The 19634-nt window shown below is 46.5% G+C and overlaps 2 protein-coding genes across 4 annotated transcripts in view; one reads left to right on the forward strand and one right to left on the reverse strand.

Annotated features, from left to right (window-relative positions):
• The window catches only part of SH3BP5 (SH3 domain binding protein 5), a 77485-nt gene extending 65126 nt beyond the window's left edge, over positions 1-12359 (forward strand). The window contains exons 5-9 of the mRNA XM_060149587.1: positions 5250-5380; positions 7732-7774; positions 8450-8669; positions 10240-10500; positions 10902-12359. Of these exons, the coding sequence (XP_060005570.1) occupies positions 5250-5380; positions 7732-7774; positions 8450-8669; positions 10240-10500; positions 10902-11113 (867 nt within the window). The 3' untranslated portion in view covers positions 11114-12359. The remainder of the gene's footprint in view (positions 1-5249; positions 5381-7731; positions 7775-8449; positions 8670-10239; positions 10501-10901) is intronic.
• An 825-nt stretch (positions 12360-13184) lies between these two features.
• CAPN7 (calpain 7) overlaps positions 13185-19634 on the reverse strand; it is a 37762-nt gene continuing 31312 nt past the window's right edge. For 2 of the 3 annotated variants that reach the window (XM_060149585.1, XM_060149584.1), the window contains 5 exons: positions 18440-18585; positions 17601-17663; positions 16885-17015; positions 14494-14586; positions 13185-14400 (listed from right to left, as the gene is read on the reverse strand). In XM_060149585.1, the coding sequence (XP_060005568.1) occupies positions 14256-14400; positions 14494-14586; positions 16885-17015; positions 17601-17663; positions 18440-18585 (578 nt within the window). In that variant the 3' untranslated portion in view covers positions 13185-14255. The remainder of the gene's footprint in view (positions 14401-14493; positions 14587-16884; positions 17016-17600; positions 17664-18439; positions 18586-19634) is intronic. The other variant, XM_060149586.1, reaches the window with a different exon arrangement.

Consider the following 19634-nt stretch of genomic DNA (forward strand, 5'->3'; position numbering starts at 1 on the left):
GCATGGGGCCCCTGAGGTCCCGGGGAGGGTCATCTGATGTGTGCTGTCACTGAGGTCACTGAAGGTTTCTTGGTCATGGGGGTGTAACGCCTGCAGCTGAGCAGATTTTCTGGGTCACAGGCCAGGATTTCCACCCTGGGGCTGCCGTTCCTCTTCCCTAGATTCCTCCCCAGTTTTATGGGCCTCAGATGCTGCTCCTTGACCTGCTGATGGGGAAAAGCAGAATTGGAAACTGACACTAGCAAGAGACAGAGCCCTTGGCAGAGCTGTCCTCGACCATGTCCCCGTGTCACTGAGAAATCCAGCCTGGAGGGGGCACACTCCAGGGATGTGACGGATGGTACAGACGCTCACGTGTGGCTTTGCTGTGAGCCGCGCTCTGACTGAGCATGCTTCCGGGGCCACGCGGGCCTGGCACGCTCGGCTTCCTGAGCGCTGCTGGACAAAGACAGTGAACGGCCTGGAATATGTCCCCGACCTTGGCTGACTTCTAGATCCTCCAGGTAGCCTGTTTCTTCAGGAGAAGGGAGCGTCATCTCACCCTCTTCTCCTGAAGAAACTGCCACGTGAGAGTCTAGAGAAAGATGCAGAGCTCAGAAAGGTCCAGGCTGTCTTGAGGAAGTGGCAGTGCTTTGGGCTGTGTGACCTCTAGCCCAGGCACAGTGGAAGGACCCTGGGGTCCCCACATTCCTTACTTGAGGCCATCCGTGTGTCCCTTCTGTTCCTTCAGACTTAGGGTGACAGCGGGCAGCCCCACTTGGAGCCACGCTGGAGCCCCGGGGTCTCTCTTGTTAGGCCACATGCAGTGCCCCGGTCAGGGACAGAGGAACAGTTCTGCACTCAGAGCTGGGATCAGCAGGGCTTTGGAAGCCGCGACGCACTTGCGTGGCCTTACTGGGGACGTGGCATCCCTGCTGCTCCCACTTGGGCTTTAGGCAGCTGAGGCCCCTCCAGCTTCACCGGGTTTGGCCGCGGAGCAGCCCTTCTAGGGAGGAGGTGTGGGGAGGCATGAACTGTCAGGGACCAGCAGCTCCTGGAGAGGAAGGCCCTGGGGGCATGGATCTGAGCTCTGGGATGCACATGGCCAACTTTTCTGTGCTGGTGGGCATGTACCACCTGTCGCCCAAGGCCCTGGGAAGCTACCTCCTTGGCCCTGTGTACCCAGGGCTGCAGGAGGAATCAGAAATCAGCCTGAATGGGCCGAGGATCTGAGGAGACCGTGAAGCCATCTTCTCGTGAGCGGAGGACCCTGCTCTTAGCTCCGGGATGTTGGGCATGAGGGTGGATGGCCTCGAGGTTGGGAGAGCTGAATGTGAGACAGAGGAGCCGGGCTGGCTGGACGTCTCCTGGTCGGCTGAGCTCATTCTGCCGGCAGGGGACCCAGCCTGGCTGGCAGTGCCCATTGGTGTCCCTGTAGGAAGTATCTGTTTGAGCATCTTCTGTGTGTTGCTGTGAGCAGAGGGTCTGGGCTGCCCTGCGGCTCCCGGGAGGGGGCCCATCAGCACTGCTGCGCCCCATTTTGTCTATTCTGCTGACCCAGGGGGAGGCCTGTGGCTTCTCAGGGTCCCGAGCACCAGCGGTGGCCTCCCCACATGCTTTCTCCAGGGCCCGCTACCTGCTGCCTGCCCGGGCCGTGGTGCTGCGGCTGTTCTGGTCACTCAGGCCTCACGCCTGGGACCTCAAAGCCTCCCATTGGGCAGCAGTGGGTGGTCAGTCCTTGGGCGTTTGGAGTCGGCCCGGGGGGCGGGGTAGGAGCGTGTGTCTGTGGGTTTTGGGAACCCCAGGGATGCTGACTTCTTAGTCATTAGAATCCGCAGAGGCCAGTGCACCCAGAGGTTAGCACAGAGCCCGTGGGTCAGCCCCAGGACATGGTCCCCCTGGGGAAGAGGGTCCCAGGGCTGTTGGTGCCCAGATAGTGATTTCTCCGGGAGCCTGCCAGCTCTGGGGAAGGAGGCAGGAAGCTGAGCGCTGCCTGCGGAGGGTGGACGGGTGGCTCTGCTAAGCACCCCCAGCCCTAGGTGCTTCCCCGCCCACGCCCTTTCCCCCAGCACCCCGCACCGAGCCCCCCAGCGCAGCCTCTGCTGCCGGCCCCCACCCACGCCCCTGGGCCTGGTGGCCCCGACAGCCTGGATCCCAGCTGCCCGAGTAGCGCGGTGCTGCTGGGCGTCTGCCCCGTGAGGCTGGCGGTCCGGGTTTGGTCTCCGGTGTGCTCTGTGCACACAGTAGGTGCTTAATCAGAGTACGCAGCTCTGAGTTGAATATGCTGGTGGTAAACTGAAGAGCGTGGTGCTGATCGGGGGTTCAGGGGCCCAGAGTCCAGGCCAATTATCTGTCAGCCCAGCCTTCGCGGAGGTCTGGGCGCTGGCGCCCCAGGGCTGGGTTGCACGTGCATCTGGCCACCTTGAGGTCTGCACGGACATCTGCGTTGTGCTTCCATTTGTGGCTTCCACCTTCCCAGCATCCGCCCTTATCCCCACATTCCTTTCCCACCCCTGGCCACACAGTTCACAGCTGGTTCCATGTTTCAGGGGCTGCTTGGTTACCTAGGAGACGTAACCAAGGTGACCTGCTTGGGGACTTTCTCCCTAGAGGCGGGAAGCAGAGTGGAGACTCTCCTGCGAGAGCAGGGGGTTATGTGCACGTGGGGTCGGGGGGTTGGGACGGGGGATGGTAGATGGACTGGTGGGGGTGAACAGCGTCCTTGCTGTTGCCTCACTGCGCTGGCAATGTCGCCAAGTGCTCGGAGCCTTCCGAGTGTTTAATTTTAGGAAGATTTTTGCAGACGAAGGGCCAAGGAAGACAAAGGGCCTGTGTGCAGTCGGTGAGAGCCCTGCTTCTTGCAGGGAATGCTCTGTATTGTAGCCTCAGATCAGAGCTTTTGTAGATCGTCTATTTAAAATGCTTTCAGACTGGTCCTTAAAGGTGAACCCTGCATTGAATCCTCTTGCAGTGGAACAGATCACAATAGGTTGCCTTCATCCGTCTGATATGCTTGGGTTTTGTGTGTTCATAAAGGTTACACCAGTGAATCCTTAAAGATTAAGATTTAAGACAAGACTGAAGAGTTACTACCGTTTCCCTAAGTGACCAAGCTGGGGAGGTTTCGAGTGCATTTTATGTCACTGTGACATCTTTGGTGTTAGAAGCCAAGGGGAAGGGTTCTCCGGAGCCCCTTGGTCTTGATTGAGAGGTCATTTTAGCAAGCCTGTCACCACATGCCAGCTTGTCTCACTTCCCTATTTCCATTCTCTGACTTTGTTTTAATTCTGTTTTTAAAAGTATCTCAAGCATTAAAACCATTGTTAAAAACAAAAAACAGAAAACAACAAAAAAAACATTGTTAAAAGATACACATTTTAAAGAAGGTAAAGGGTGAACTCTGATAAGTATAAAGTGTTCTCCTGTCAAAGATTTTATTTAACTCATTAAGGATGGAACTAATAAGATGTTACAGCTCTTTCAAAGGAGAATTCAAAAAACACACTCATACAGAAGTTTAGGAATGCTGAAATGAATTTACAAGATACAGAATTGGTCAATATTTACAGGGCAATCAATAATCAAATGCGTCTCTACTGGACACAATCTTCATTTCTAGGGGTAAAAATCATTTATATTACTATCAGTTTTCCCCAACTTACAGGGTCATAAAATAGCTCCAAGACAACGAAAGGCAGAGATAACCTGGAAGGGGGCAGGACACCCAGACAGGACAGGACACCCAGTCGTTTTATGCTCATATCGAAGTCTTTCAGAATTTTTCCTGACACTTAAAAAACCCCTTATTATAAGTGCATAAGTAAACTTCCCCGGGCTGACTGTGGCTGTTGCCTGGAGGGGGTGATGGACCGCTGGCTTCCTCCTGGGTGGTGCCCTCCTGCAACTGTCCTGCTGGGTCTCCTCCCTGCTGCTCTTTGGGTAAAATAAAGCATGGCCCTCTCGCCCCACCTCACTGCTGCCTTTCCAGTTCATCCCATAACACTTGGGTGAGTTGTAAGTAAAAGATGAGAAGGAAGTTGTGAGCCGCTGATGTGGCCTAAACTGCTGTTTATCTCCTGCATCGTCTCTCCTCCCAGCTGGCCTTGTTCTGATGCTTTTTAGGTGATGGGGGAGAGAACCAACACTGTCCCTGTTTCTAGGAATGTGCCTTTGAGCTGCCATGGAGGGCCCTTGATTGTTGGGTTTTGAACTCATTTTTTTTTGTGTGTGTGTGTTACGTGGGCCTCTCACTGTTGTGGCCTCTCCCGTTGCGGAGCACAGGCTCCGGACGCGCAGGCTCAGCGGCCATGGCTCACGGGCCCAGCCGCTCCGCGGCATGTGGGATCTTCCCGGACCGGGGCACAAACCCACGTCCCCTGCATCGGCAGGCAGACTCTCAACCACTGCGCCACCAGGGAAGCCCCCTTGAACTCATTTTTAAAACCAGAATCTCCCACCAGAACACTGACTGGTCACCTGGTCACAAATTTTTGTAAACCCCAGAATCTGTTCGGTTTGACCCTCTGGATCCTGGATTCTTGTCCACCAGCTAACTCAGGATATTTGGGAAGGGGCCAAACAGCCGAGGTCACCATTGTCTTGCCGTCCTGACGCGCACATACCTGGCTTTGTAGGACTCCCAGGTCCCTGACGTCTGAGTTCCCGCTGGTACCGCCTGCCTGCCCCTCAGTCCCTGACCCCAGGTGAGAACAGGAGGTACCCACGGTGGCTACTCAGAGGAAGTGGACGTCAACTGAATCAGAGAATGTTTCTTTTTTTTTTCCCTCTGATTTTTTGTTTTTCCCTCTCTTCTTTCCTGCTCATTGCCTCAGCCGATCTATTTCATGTGATCTGACGTGATTTTTCCGGAATAGATGAATAGGGAAGAATAATCCTGTTCTCTTTGGAAGTTCATTTAATTTTAGTCTGCCCACTAATTTCCTCAAATAATTTTTTTTCATTTATTTTAAAAACATTTTATTGAAGTATAGTTGATTTACAATGTTGTGATAGCTTCAGGTGTACAGCACAGTGATTCAGTTTTATATATATACATATATATTCTTTTCATATTCTTTTCCCTTATAGGTTATTACAAGATATTGAGTTTAGTTCCCTGTGCTCCACAGTAGGTCCTTGTTTATCTACATTATATATAGTAGTGTGTATATGGGAATCCCAAATTCCTAGTTTTTTTAAATGGCATAAGTAATACCCCAACAAGGGACCATTCTGGGTTTGGCTGGGCTGACCTCTGCTGTCATTTGAAGGTCATGGAGGCGGAGCAGACCAAGACGAGGAGCGAGCTGGTGCACAAGGAGACGGCAGCCAGGTACAATGCGGCCATGGGCCGCATGCGGCAGCTGGAGAAGAAACTCAAGCGAGCTATCAACAAGTCCAAGTGAGCCTGGGCGAGCGGGTCCCCGGACTGCTGCTCGTTTCCTCTTCCTCATCTTCTCAACCTTTTCTGTGGCCTGCCCCACCAGAGCCCCCTGCCCAGGCTACCTGTAACCCCCCAGGGGTGGGGCTGCTACGACCTGGGAGCACAGGAAGAGGAATTTCAAGAGCAAACCATTAGCTGGCCCGTGGGCTGGGGCTGGGCTTTGGGAAACTCAGGGCGTGCCCTTGGCTCTGTGGCTGGTGGCGTGGATGAGGCCCTGTCCCTCATTACCTGTCAGCACAATGGGGTGAACTAGGTACATAATACACATCCTTGTAGACCAAGAGCTGATGAAGTGGAGCAAGACTGGTTTCTTTTCTTTCTTCCTTCCTCTCTTCCTCCCTTCCTCCTTTTCTTCCTTCCTCCTTTCCTTCCTCCCTCCTTTCCTTCGTCCCTCCCTCCTTTCCTTCCTTCCTCCCTCCCTCCCTTCCTTCCCTTTCTTCCTTCCTTCCTTTTTCTTTTTTCTTTCTTTCTTTTTCTTTCTTTCTTTCTTTCTTTCTTTCTTTCTTTCTCTTTCTTTCTTTCTTTCTCTTTCTTTCTTTCTTTCTCTTCTCTCTCCCTCTCTCCCTCCCTCCCTCCCTCCCTCCCTCCATCCCTCTCTCTCTCGCTCTCTCGCTCTTTCTTTCTTTCTTTCTTTTCACAGGATATTTATTTCAAAAGTTTCTTATAATGTTACCAAGTCCAAGCTCACTCTGCTCAACACACGACAGGCCAATAAATCAGGAGATGAGGTGTTGAGGCAAGGAATACGACTTTATTCAGAAAGCTGGCAGACTGAGAAGATAGAGGACTGGTGTCCCCCAAAACCATTTTTTCGGAGTCTGGATGCCAGTTTCTTTTATAGAACAGAGAGGGGGAGGAAGTGAGGAAGTAAAATAAAAAGGCCATTAGTTGTGCCTGGCTTGGCCAGCATCAGGGAGGGGTTGTGTTAATTTCTTCTTTTCTGCCGTCATTCTCAGGTGGGCAGGGTCAGATTGTCTCCCTGTGAGCTGAACAAAGGTACTTTAATATTCAGGCAGAGGGGCAGGGTTTCCTGAGGCAGGCCATTATGTATGATTATAATAACAAAAGCAATGAAAAGCAAAGGTTAAAGTCAAAGAAACAGATCCAACATGGAGTCAGATTTTGCTCTTCCCTGTTATAATAATACCAAACACTAGGAACAGTTAATTTGTCCAACAATATAGTCTTTGGTTAAATAAGTCTTGACACTTCCAAACACTGGAATAGTTTAGAGCAGTTAAAATAATGACATAGATGCTGTCTTCATTAGTATATAAATATGTTCATAATATTTATATGTAATAAAGGTAGGCCATAAAACAGCACTGAAAGCACAGTTCATCTTATTACTGACACACACAGATGGGCCCAAAGGAATTATTTTTTTTTAATGTATATATTTTTTATTCACGTATAGTTGATTTACAGTGTTGGGAAGACTGGTTTCAATGGAAGTTTTCTTCCGCTTTTCTCACTACCACTCCTATATGTTGTCATATGACAGTGATCTTGGGGACTAACCCCGGCTTCACTCACAGTTGCTGGGCCTCCAAGCAAAGAGATAGGACCTGGAATGGCCTAGACCCCACAGCCAGAGACAGACCCCGAGCTCATGGAGGGTGAAGGGCTCAAGAATAAAGTATTGTCAACTCCTCATGCTCAGACACCCGAGTTCCTGAAAGAGCCGGCGTCTTCCCGCTGACCCACAACCCACAACCCACAACCCGTAGAATGTTGGCCTTTCTTGTCCTCTCTCTTGCCCGTGACCTGGCTGGGTCAGCACACTGTCCGGTCCCCCTAGTCCGGCACAGAATCCAAGAGGCCGACCTGAGCCCCTGTCCCTGTGGTGGCCCTGCTGTCCTCAGTGAGGGACGGTGGTGCCTCTCCCTTCCCTGGATGAACTCAGCAGAGCCGGTGTGTGTTGAGGCAGCTTCTTCTCAGCCTCATCTGCTAGGCATCCCTAGGAGAGGAGGCTGGGCCACCTTAGCTGCTGGGCACACCCTATGTGGCCTTGAACAGCCCCCCCAGAGAGGACAGTGAGCCAGGGTTTGGGGCCCTGGGATACGTGTTCCTATGTGTGGGTTTCCCGTGTCTTGAGATAGGCCTTCTGGCAGCTTGGCCCTGGGGGAGTGTCTGTATCCGTCAGGCCCAGGAGCTGGGAGCACCCCCTTATCTCATGGCTCATCAGAGCTGAGTAACTGCTGGAGGATGGCCTGGCCAGCTGCAGCCACTGCCCCCTGGACACCCCGTGGAGTTGTTTGGGGGCACTGCTATCGAGCTCTTACAGGTTTCCTTCCTGTCTTCTACAGGCCTTACTTTGAACTCAAGGCGAAGTACTACATGCAGCTTGAGGTACGTGTGGCCTTTGGCTTTGAAGCAGATCGGAGTTTTCTGCCCTCAGAGCCCCCCTTTCTGTAGTGGGCTTTCAAATGGCCCCATGGCTGCCAGTGAGGGGGACACATTCTTGACCAAGTCTTCAGCCTTCAGAGTGGTCTTGCTGCGTCCTTAGTGCTCTCTGCCGCCCTCTGAACCTGCTTCAGTCACTTTCCATATTGTACTCGGTTAGTGGTTCTCAGCAGGGCCCGGGAGCTTTGCTGGCAGTGCAGATTCCCAGTCCCGCCCCAGACCGACTGAACAGAGGCTCTGCAGGCGGGGCCCAGCCAACTGGGTTTTAACACACCCTCCAGGGGGTCCTGATGCACCTCAAGTGTGAGGACCACAGCTCCCGAATCAGATGGCTGGAGTGTGGGACTTCTATGGGAACTTGACTCCCACTGCTGCTTCCCTGATGGGCTTATTCTCAGGGGTTGCTCCTGGGTATAGAGCTCAAGTTGTCACCTGGCTGGGAGTTGCGGGGTGGTGGCTGCTCTCATATCTGCTGCGTGGAGAGCTGTGGAAGGGGATCAGGGCCCCAGTCGTGTCTTGAGGGTAGAGTGATGGGCGCAAATGTTTGAACCCGTCACTCAAGAGCATCGCCAGGCCGGCGGGGGTGGCCTCACTCACAGAGCCTCCCGTTCTCCCGAGCAGCAGCTGAAGAAGACGGTGGACGAACTGCAGGCCAAGCTGGCCCTGGCGAAGGGCGAGTACAAGACGGCCCTGAGGAACCTGGAGACGATTTCCGACGAGATCCACGAGCGGCGGCGCTCCAGCGCCATGGGGCCCCGTGGGTGCGGTGTCGGGGCCGAGGGGGGCAGCCCGGCTGCCGAGGACCTGTCGGGGCGCAAGCCCGAGCCTGACGCTGTTTCTGGTGAGTCAGGGGCACGTGTGCAGCTAGTGCGACCTGCTTCCTGGGGCCTCCCCCATTGGTGGGACACTGTGTTCACCAAGATGCTACTGAGCATCCTCAGAGTCGGGATTCTGTGGTTAGATATGTTTGGGAAATGTTACACTTTCACTCCTGACATTCCAAGTACACGTTAGGGCACTGAAGGCTCTGAGAAGTCCCGCAGGGAAGAAGAGGCGTCTGGAATAGGGACTTGGGAATCAGATTTGATTCAAGTCCTGACCTTCCCACTATGACTAGTACATGACATGGGCTAGGGTGTAACTTCCTGTCTGTTTCTTCCCCTGTAAAGCGGGGGGCACATGAAGGTCCCTGCCGTCCACTACAGAGAGCGGTCGTCAGGATTAAATGAAGGAGCGCCGGCCTCCAGTGGTCACTGCACATGTGTCTGTCCTTGGGGACCTGTTTTCCAAGGACCACCCCTGGGAACTGGATACAGAGGGTTGTGGTGGCTCCCTCTATGTCAGTCCAGAAAACCCCCCCAGCACTGTCTCTGCACACATCCTTCTCTGCCTTTTCTGTGGAATGATGGCCGTTGGCCCTTCCCCACACTCCGCCCTTGGGTGTTCCTTAATTCAGCCAATAAACATTCAAGTGCCAGGCCCCAGGTAAAAGAAAAGGAAAACTAATTTGAGCAACCGTGATGTGAGTACTTTAGTATACATCATCTCATAAACCCTGTGTGGAGAGGAACATGAAGCTCAGAGAGGTTAAGTACCTTGACCAAGGCTACACAGCAAGTAGTGGAGATGGGATTTGAACTCAGAGCTGAGCCCATTTTCTGTGTGCAGCATTACAGTACTTCTCGTGGATGATCATCTATGGGATGCTACAGGCTGTTTTTAAAGCAGAGGGAGGAGGAAAGGGGAGTGGGATCATGTGTGGGCTGAGGGGGAAATAGTTCAAAGCTGAGGCAGCTTTCAAACCGGGAGAATGACGTGTCTCTGGGCCTTGGTCATAATGGTCCACAAAACAAACGAGGCACAAGCTACAGAACACTGTAAGGGAACTGTGTTCTCCTGTGGCCAGTAGTGATCTAGCTGGGCTCCGAGCACGTCTTTTATGAGATCACAGGTTACTCAGGAGATGGTCCCAGCAGACACTCCACGCAGGGCCGTCTCGTCCAGCAGCTTCTGCTGCCCATCCCGTGGAAGGAGGCAGCCCTGAAGCCTGGCTGGCTTGGTTCAGGGTGCGTTACGCAGGCCAGCCCTCTTCCTGTGCACGGGGGGATCTGTTTGGGGGACTGGGGTGGATAAAACCCCCGATCTGTGGCTGAATTCACCTTCCACCTTCAGGCAGTGTCTGGTGACGCTGACTTCTAGGGCAGGGCTGGAAAGTGTTGGTAAGGACACTGAGTATCCATGGGGTCCAGCGGCTTCCCTGCAAGGTGAAGGGATCCTGGGATCAGGTGGTTGGACCCTGCAGCTGCCAAGCCCTGTCTAGCTCCTGCCTGCAGTGAATGCGTCTGGAGACGTGTAAGGAACTGGGTGGCTGTCTGTCAGGCCTGGGTGATGGCTATTCTCTCTCCTCCTAGTGGCCTCCGAGGCCTTCGAAGATGACAACTGCAGCACCTTTGTGTCTGAAGATGATTCGGAGACCCAATCCGTGTCCAGCTTCAGCTCGGGTCCCACGAGCCCAATGGAGATGCCCGAGCAGTTCCCCGCAGCCGTGAGGCCCGGCAGCCTGGACCTGCCCAGCCCCATGTCCCTGTCGGAATTCGGGATGATGTTCCCGGTGCTGGGCCCCCGCAGTGAGTGCAGCGGGGCCTCCTCCCCTGAGTGCGAGGTGGAGCGAGGTGAGTTGAGCCCCCTGCTCAGGGGAGCCTGCCCCGGAGGCTGCGCTCAGGGCCTCGGTGCACGTGCTGTGGTGTGGCGGCCTGAGATGGCGCCCAGCTCCACTCCCAACCTGCTTCCTTCTGTATCTGCCATCACAACAGTCCTCTTGACAAGCACCTGCTAGAGAGGTTTCTGTTTCCCAGCTGTTACATGAGTGTGACAGATTTCATCTGCAAAGATGAGGGACATATACGGTTTCCCGCACAACGAAAGCAGTAGGCAGTCCTGTGATGGAAGCGCTTGTGTGATGCGCACAGGGGGACCACACTGGGAGTCTGGAGGTTGAGCTGGCTGACGGGCTGGGGCCCAGGGGACCCTTGGAATTGTCGGTACTCACCCCGTGATCTTTACGTTTCTACAGGAGACAGGGCGGAAGGGGCAGAGAATAAAGCAAGTGACAGAGCCAGCAACCATCGGGGCCTCGGCAGCAGCAGCGGTGACAGTGGCGAGAGCCCGAGCAGCACGTCCCCCGAGGGCCAGGCCTTGGAGGACAGGATGCGGCAGCTGTCCCTGCAGGGCTCGAAGGGCAGGGACAGGGTCATCGAGGACATAAACGTGGTGCAGATCGGCTGATCGAGCCGCGGCTCTGGCCCAAGCGCATATCAATATTTAGACATGAAACTGTATGGAGAACAATTGTGCCAATAATCATTTAATATATGCCAAATCCCAAGCATTGCCTCTAAACTGCACTAATGACGTTTCAGTGAACTTGAGAGCTGAAGATGTTTCTTCTGGGTAAGAGCTCTCAGGCTGGTGTTTTTCAGCACAGAGTCGTTGCAGGTGGGCTGTGACCAGGCCCACGGCCTTTGTGGAATGTCCCCTGTCAGTGCTGTGGAAGCAGTAACCAGTTCCCGGGAAAAATCCCTGAGCCGGTAAAGGGGCCGGGGAGCTGAGCCCCAGCGGGCTCGACGGCTGGCTCGATTGGGGAAATGGCCTTGTTCTCTCCTTTATATCCCAGGGGATCTAAAGGAAAACAGGTACACAAGACAAAACTCAAATATTCAGAACGACACCTTTTTGACCCAATGAAGGCTTAAAAAAAAAAAAAATCCAAGGACACAATTCATTTTCATCATCTCTGGTTTTCAGAGGGGGCTTTTAAAAAAGTGAATTTGCTGGGACACCCATTAAAATCATCTTCTGTAAAAGGTCACCAAGAGCTGCACTTTTGGGGGTGGGAAAGGTGAATGCTGGTGTGGGGATGGGGGGGCGGGACGAGGGCAGCAGGGGCCTGTCACAGAAGGGGGTTCATGGCTGTGGAAGAAAAGGTTCTACGGCGTAAACCTCATCCTACCGGCCCAGGGGACTTATTCTAAGAGAAGTGCATGGGGAATGGTTGCCAGTGTTGTTCTAGATTGACAAGGTGTTAATTTCTCTGTAGGCTGTAACTTTAAAAATAAAAAAATATTTAAGGGTTATGCTGCACTAGTATTTCTTAGAGGAAATTGTTCCTTACAGCTAGGAAAGGGAGGAGGCACATGTTGGCAAAGGCTGTTAAACAGAAGCAATGGTGTCTGTTATGCTAAGTGTAAGTGTTCTATTACTGCTTTTCTTGTTTTCATGGTTACACATATTTAGAGCATTGTATTTTATTTGTCCCTTTTTGTTAAGAAAACTTAGCGTTTCTAAAAGAAAGAAAAGCAACCCCATTCAAGTTGCCCATTAAGTCTGTCAAGCTTATATATTTGTCATTTGTGTAAATCCCTTCATACTGTCCTGTTTTCTCCTTTTTTAATGACTGATACAGTATCCTAATTACAAGGTTATTTTGTACTTGTCTTAATACCTTGAGTGTAATAAAAATGGCTTAAGAAAATGTCTTTCTGTGACTTCAAATAAGAAATCCTGATGTTGCCTAAATCTTCCAGACAATCCTCTTGCCATAAGAAGAGCATGGAATGCAGTGGTCATCTGTTCTTATTTTCAGTTAAGGTCCTGGATCCTAACAATTTAAGCCCTGATTACCAGGTTTGAATCAGAATTCCACTTCTGCTGCTACTAAAGCTGAGCAGTATGGAGACGCAGTGGCAGGAAAATAAAGATGAGGTGCTTATGCTGGAGGCCTGGTTCTCCTGTCTGTGGCACCTGGGCATCTCCTAGGTCTCAGCCCCAGAGGTTGATTAGTGATTCAGGTATACTTGGGCACTGGACTTTGAAAAGCTCCCCAGTTGTTTCTATTCTCTTTCTATATTGGTCCAACCAAAATTAATCTTTACTTGTACATCGTGAGTTCTATTTAGAGCTCTGTTACAGAATTCAACATTACAATATAGTAAATGGTTTATATAGGTCTCCTCCATTGGATTTTGAGGGCAGGGATTAGGGCTTAGTTTGCATCCCGTATAAGATCTTTAACACAAAAGGTTCAAATCATGTTTATAATAAATGTACCTCTTATGCTTTAGATTTTTCTTTAAAAAGTAATAGAAAAGTAATCCACCTAAAATATGCTAAAAGTGAAAGCACTATTTATCAAAGTGAAATCTCACTATCAATCACTAGTACAATCTACCACTATCCTGAATGTAAAAGAACAGACTTTTTTTGTAAAAGTGTCAATTTTCATGCAACTAATGAGTTGTTTTAGATGGAACATACCACATGAAGTCCTCTAATAATTTCTCTAGGTTAAACTATGCAGTTTCCGTAAGTATAAACAAACATTTTATTTCAATTAAAGATAACAGAAATACAAAAGAAGTTTTAATAATTAGAGATGATGAAAAATCCCACTGTGTTAATTTTTAGATCTTTAAAGTCTTGAGCATCATTCTACTCCGATGAATTTTTATGTAAACAACTGGGAATTTATACATAACAGTATCCTGGCAATTTTTTCAAACGCAACCCAATTACCATATATTAAATCCTCAACTGTATTTTCTTTAGAGTGATGTTACCATAAGAACACTGAACTACAGAGCAATTTAAAAAAGACTAGACAAACTATATTGTAATGTCTTCAATGTCTCAGACTACTACTTTCATCAACCTGATAAAAACTACACTGATGAATATACCTCAGTTCTCTTTACATGAGTCAATGGGAGACAGGTATCTAACTTCAACAACCTTCATTCTTAAGCATGAGCATCTTCATGCTAAGTTAATTAGTATTAAAACTTTATCCTTTCATAACCTATGGGCAACAGTAAGCATTTAAAGCCATAAATAATGCAGAATTAAAATCTCATGGTAATATGATTCATTTGATAATTAGGTGCCCAGGATGTACAGCAGACTCACGACACAAGCAGGTCTACCTTAACAACATGCTCGGCCAAGAAGACAACATAACATAAATACTTCAGAGTATTCTCCCAGCCTACTGTTCCACTCAGTGAGTGAGTCTACACCCCTCATTTTCCTCGTCTGGTCTCGGTTCCCTCTTGGCAAGGGCATCTATCTCAGTGCTTGACTGAGCCTAATCTTTAAGCATCTACACTTTTTTGTACAATGTGGCCCCTAAAGGCAAGCCCACTCCATATATACACAAAACCACGTAAATGGTACTTCTAAGTGACATAGGGTAATTCTGACTACATACAATTCTCACCACACACCCTGACTTCAGCACCAGATTCCACAGGAACGCTTTTAGAGATTTAATTCTGTTCTGATGACTGTGTTCAGTGTCCTGGAGATCTGTGTCCTCACTTGAAGAGATGACGTTTGCTGAGTATAAGATCCAGCTATTGCTGAGGTTTCTCTGTCACTGCAGTTGTGTTGTCTTGATGGGGATAATACTATTAAAGTCCAAGAAAAACGGTCCTTCTTGTTTAGGCAAAAAAGTACTGGGAATGATATTGTAGATCCCAGCAGGTATATTTTCTAGTTCCAGGTAGCAAAACCCACACCTATATTCAGGGAAAATGAGAACAAGGTTTTCAGGTGATGACGCCACAGAAAGTAAAGTGTAAATTAGATAGCAATCAAAATGCCAACATTACCTGTAGTCACCACTAGATTTCCTCTGAAAGCCATGGGGACCAGGGTCTCCCACCACAGAAACTGTTACAACTTCAAATCCAACACTATATTGCCTAGCAGTAAAAAAGAACAAATTATTGCTGTTATTAAGTCGTCTCAAACACATACCCAAAATAACTATACCTAAAGTGCAGATGGACTATTAAATCAAGTACATGCTTCTAAAGCTTCAGTAGGAGGAAACAGCACTCTGAGACACATGCATACTATTTTTACTCTTAATTACAGAAAACACCATTTATGTTTTGAAATTGATGCCATAAAGATTAACATTTTATTAAACTTACTTTAGAAGAGACTATTTTTACCACAGGCTCTCAGAGAATAATGTTAAATTTAAATGATAAAATAGTGTATTAGGCAGAAAAAGTACAGGAGAGGACCCTGAAATAAGATCTAAATTTACAGAAATAATTAGTGTATGGTACACATGGCATTCCAAATCAGTAGGGAAAGGATTACTTATGTAGGTGGTGGTAAGGTGACAAAAGCTTAGGAAAAAAATTGTTAAACTGTATTTCACACCAAATATAAAATACATTCCACATGGACTTGAAACAAATAATGTAAAAAATAAAACCATAAAAGAACTAGAAGAAAATACGGTAAAAATTTATTTGATATTAGGGTGAGAGTTCCTGCCCACAGCAAAATAAACCAAAAGAAACAGATCTGATTATAAAGAAACATTTTTTTCTATGTGAGAAAAAAAATTAATCTGGGAAAAATACCTGCAAATATGTGAAGGAGTTAATACCTTTACATACATACCCTTATTCACGCTTACAATTAAGAAAAACGTGACAAGTCCAACAGAAAAATGGTCAAAAGACATGAATAAATATATGAATAAAGGAAAAAATACACATCGTCAATAAACATTTTTCCATATTCAAGCTACATGGTAATGAAATACAAAAGGGCAATTAGGTACCTTATTTCACTTATCAAACTGGTAAAGGCTTTTAAAATGACGTGGAAAAATAGCTTAGTCTTATCTAAAGGATTGTAAGTTTCTTTTGAAATAGTCTATAATTACAGGAAGGCAAAGTTAAGCCTAGTTTTATTTAGAAGCTAGTACTATTTTTATTTGTATTCTCTGTATTTTTTAAACCTTTTAAAATTGTGAAATATAACACAGTGCACATAAAACAAATATCAGCTTAACAAATAATTCATAAAGTGAACAGACACCTGGGTTACGCCCACCTCAGTCAACAAAACCCTCTCAGCACTGCAGAAGTCCCTGTGTGCTCCCTTTTGATCACCGCCTCTGTCCCCCAGAGCTAACTTGCCTGGTCATCACTTTCCTGCTTTGTCTATAGTCTGACTACGTAAGTGTGCATCCTTCAACAATAGTTTAGTTTTACCTGTTCTTGACTTCATACAAGTGGAAGTCAAGAACAGGTAAACAGTCACATATCCTGTTATGTGGCTTCTGTCGCTCATCCTTGCTCCCAAGACTTACCCATGCTGTGGGGAGCTGTAATTTATTTTCATTGTTATGGTGGACTCTATTACTGTATAACTGTTTTATAATCTTAAATGCCACTGATGAACACTGGCTTTTCTAATTTTGGGCTTACACAATTTATTGGCCATTTGGATTATTTCTCTTATGACATGCCTATTCAAGTTTTTGTTTGTTTTTATTTTTTAAAAACTGCAGACTTGGGACTTCCCTGGTGGTCCAATGGTAAAGAATCCGCCTAACAATGCAGGGGACATGGGTTTGATCCCTGGTCAGGGAACTAAGATCCCACATGCCGCCGGGCAACTAAGGCCACATGCCACAACTACTGAGCACGTGTGCCTCAACTAGAGAGCCTGTGTGCCGCAAACCACAGAGCCCATGAGCCCTGGAGCCTGCGCACCACAACTAGAGAAGAGAAAACCTGCACGCCGCAACTACAGAGAAGCCCATGCGCCGCAACGAAAGATCCCACATGCCTCAACAAAGATCCCGTGTGCCTCAACTAAGACCTGACGTAGCCAAAAAAAAAACACACAAAAAAACTGCAGACTTTTCCTTACTAATGTAGGATATTTACAAATCTTTTTATGTGTTCTTTGTGTCTTAAGTCTTTCCTTATCCTGAGGTTCTCATCTCCTGTATTAGTAATCCACCTGGAATTGATTTTTAGATTGGGTGTGAGACAGGGGTCTAATCACCTTTTTGGTAAGTGGATATTAATTATTCCAGCACCATTATTGAATGGTGCCCTTTCCTCACTCCTCTTTAATCATAAATTAAGTGTCCACACATATATATATTTCAAAACCCTATTCGGTTCCACTAAACTCATTTTTAATATAACATTATTAATTTAAGAAAGTTATTTATCACAAACCTTGGTCCTCTTAGCTCGATCAGTAGTGGCCCAGTCTTCTCTATATGGAATTGGTAAATGGGGTTATTTTTGTGAGTCTCTTGGAAATTTCCACATCCTCCGGCACTCTGACCACTCCACTTTCCATTAATCTAATAAAACAAAGCTTTTGTATTAACAAAACTTCACATTCTATAATTCTATTTAAAAGACAAAATTCCTTTGTGCCTTAAAAAAAAAAGAAAAAAGAAGAAAAAAAGCAACTCTCCACCGTGGCTGCATCCTCTCTCTCCAGGCTTTATTGCCACCAGCAGCCAGCATCCCTCTCCAAGGCAGCCCGGCTACTTTGCTACTCTCAGCCCTGTCTCCAACTCTCAGCCTTCAAGTCTGCCCTGCCAAGAATTCTCCCTAAAATCCTCTTCCACACGTCCAGCCCGCCCTGCAGAGTCGATCTCAAATTCTGCTTATGGCCTTCCCTACTGACCAAGGTTTGCATTAGTCTTCCTTCTCTGAATTTTTTTCCCACAGAATCACTTAACGGTGCTCACTGAAGAGCTTGTATTCCAACCCAGACTGGAGACTACTAACATTTCCCTTGTAGTCCTGTCAAGTCCCAGAATGTTTTTACTTTGTAAGAAATTGTTAAACATGAAAAAAAAAAAATGAGAAAAGGAGAAAAAGGAAAGGGAATTCTAAGATTTCGATGAGATTATGACCCAGAGAAAAAATTCTCTTACCTGCTTTGATATGGTATATGGTGAAGGAATCTTTGAAAAAGTAAAGCTGCATGCTGAGTATACCTAGAGTTAAAAAAAAAAAAAAGAAAATTATTATAGTGATAAAATTTATGCTTATAAAAACACTAAGGTGATGAAAATGTTTTGGAAGACTAAGAAATTAGTAGGCATATATAATAGTCCTGATTCTGTAGGCAGCCTGGCATCAGGGCAGGAATAAACAACTGCGGGTTGGGCGGCTAAGGCTCTGTCTGCTGCTAACTGTATAACTCAGGACATACCACAATCTCCCTAGGCCTTGGCTTCTACATGTGAAGAATGAAGGGGTGAAAGCAGCTCCCAAAGCCCCTTTCGTCACTAAAAATCTATTCAAATTGAGCTTCTTGACTGATCTACGACAAACAAATCTATGCAGAACAAAATTACGATGACCTTCCCAGCTATCTGAGAGACATGTTTATAGGCAATCGATTTCCTTTCACTAAGTTCAAGGTCTTCTTTTTTAATTCAATAAAAGTATTATATAGACTAAAGGAGCTTTTATTGCTCTGTGAATTTATTAGTCCAACATACCAAATTACCTCAGGACTAAACTACTACTCTAAAAACTAAAATGTTCAGTCAAAATGTTATTCAAAATAAAAATTTTACCATTCAAAAGCATTATTTTCTGCATGAAGCATCATCATAATTTAATACTGAATTGTTATACAGATAAACACACACTCAACAATATATAGATTAATCTTTATAAATAACCTTTTTTGTAGATAATCCCACTTACAAAGCAGAGACGTTATGTACTTTCTATTATTGTTCTGTCATGTTGGTTTACTTACCCGGACTGTGTAATGGATTGTGTTCTGTTTTTCATACTGAGAAACCACTAATGTAAAGGTATGGGTCCCAGGTGTGGTTAGCTTTATCTTAGTTAAATAATGAGGGCTGTTAATTCGAATCCCATCAATGTACGGAGGTGGGTCAGCTGCAAATAAACAAGTAGGTTTACAGAAGACAGGACTTTAGTTTTTAAGTTTTATGGTTGATGTAGGAAAAATAATTAAATGGATGGACATCCCCTTAATTAATTCATCTTTAAAATATAATGTACTAAAGAATTAAATTTCAATTTAAAACTTTACAATTAAGCAATTTAAAACTTTAAAATGAAATAGTTTCTAATAAGTAAAAAGAGATCTTTTGGAATACATCCAATGAGGTTATGATAATCCCTGCTATTTGCCCTATGTTTTATTTTTCTCTCCTGGTAGAGGATTTTAAAATCAAGATTAACTTTTTTTCTGTTAAGGAAATTTTTTAAAAAGATACAGAGAAGTAAACATATATATATGTTTATATATATACATAAACACATATATAAAAGTAAACATATATATGTTTATATATATAAACATATATCTATTTCCCACCACTCAGAATTAAATTAACATATTTTTTGTCATACTAGCAAAGTTCCTTTTAACCACCACCCTTAATATTCCATTCCACTCTGATGGATTTGATGGGCATCCTTTCAGACTCTCTCTCTCTCTCTCTCTCTCTCTCTCTCTCTCTCACACACACACACACGAGCATGTATCTAAAAAAACAGACAGTATATGTCTTATCTTTCATTTTTCACTGAAGTTTTTGAGATCCATGTTGATCTACATAGATACAGTTTATTCCTTTTAAATCAATGTGTACAGTATTGTATGCCATCATATGAATAGGACATATTTTATCTATACTCCCCCATCTCGTTATTCAGACAATGTGGAGATTTGGATTATTTCCAATATTTTGCTATCACACACAATGCTGCCTGTCATATCCTTTCACGGGCTCATGAATTAAGGCTGATACAATAAAATCATTTCATGCATGTCAATTAAGTCATTTAAGATCAATACTATATCACTGAGGTTATTTAGGCACAATGAATATTTATGAAGCAATCTGTAGAAAAAATTTTAGTATCTCAAACAGGTAATAAGTCTCTCAAGCTTAGAGGTGGTGCGATCTAGTGTGAAG

Source organism: Lagenorhynchus albirostris, chromosome 5, assembly GCF_949774975.1.
Source record: "Lagenorhynchus albirostris chromosome 5, mLagAlb1.1, whole genome shotgun sequence".
Classification (NCBI taxonomy): domain Eukaryota; kingdom Metazoa; phylum Chordata; class Mammalia; order Artiodactyla; family Delphinidae; genus Lagenorhynchus; species Lagenorhynchus albirostris.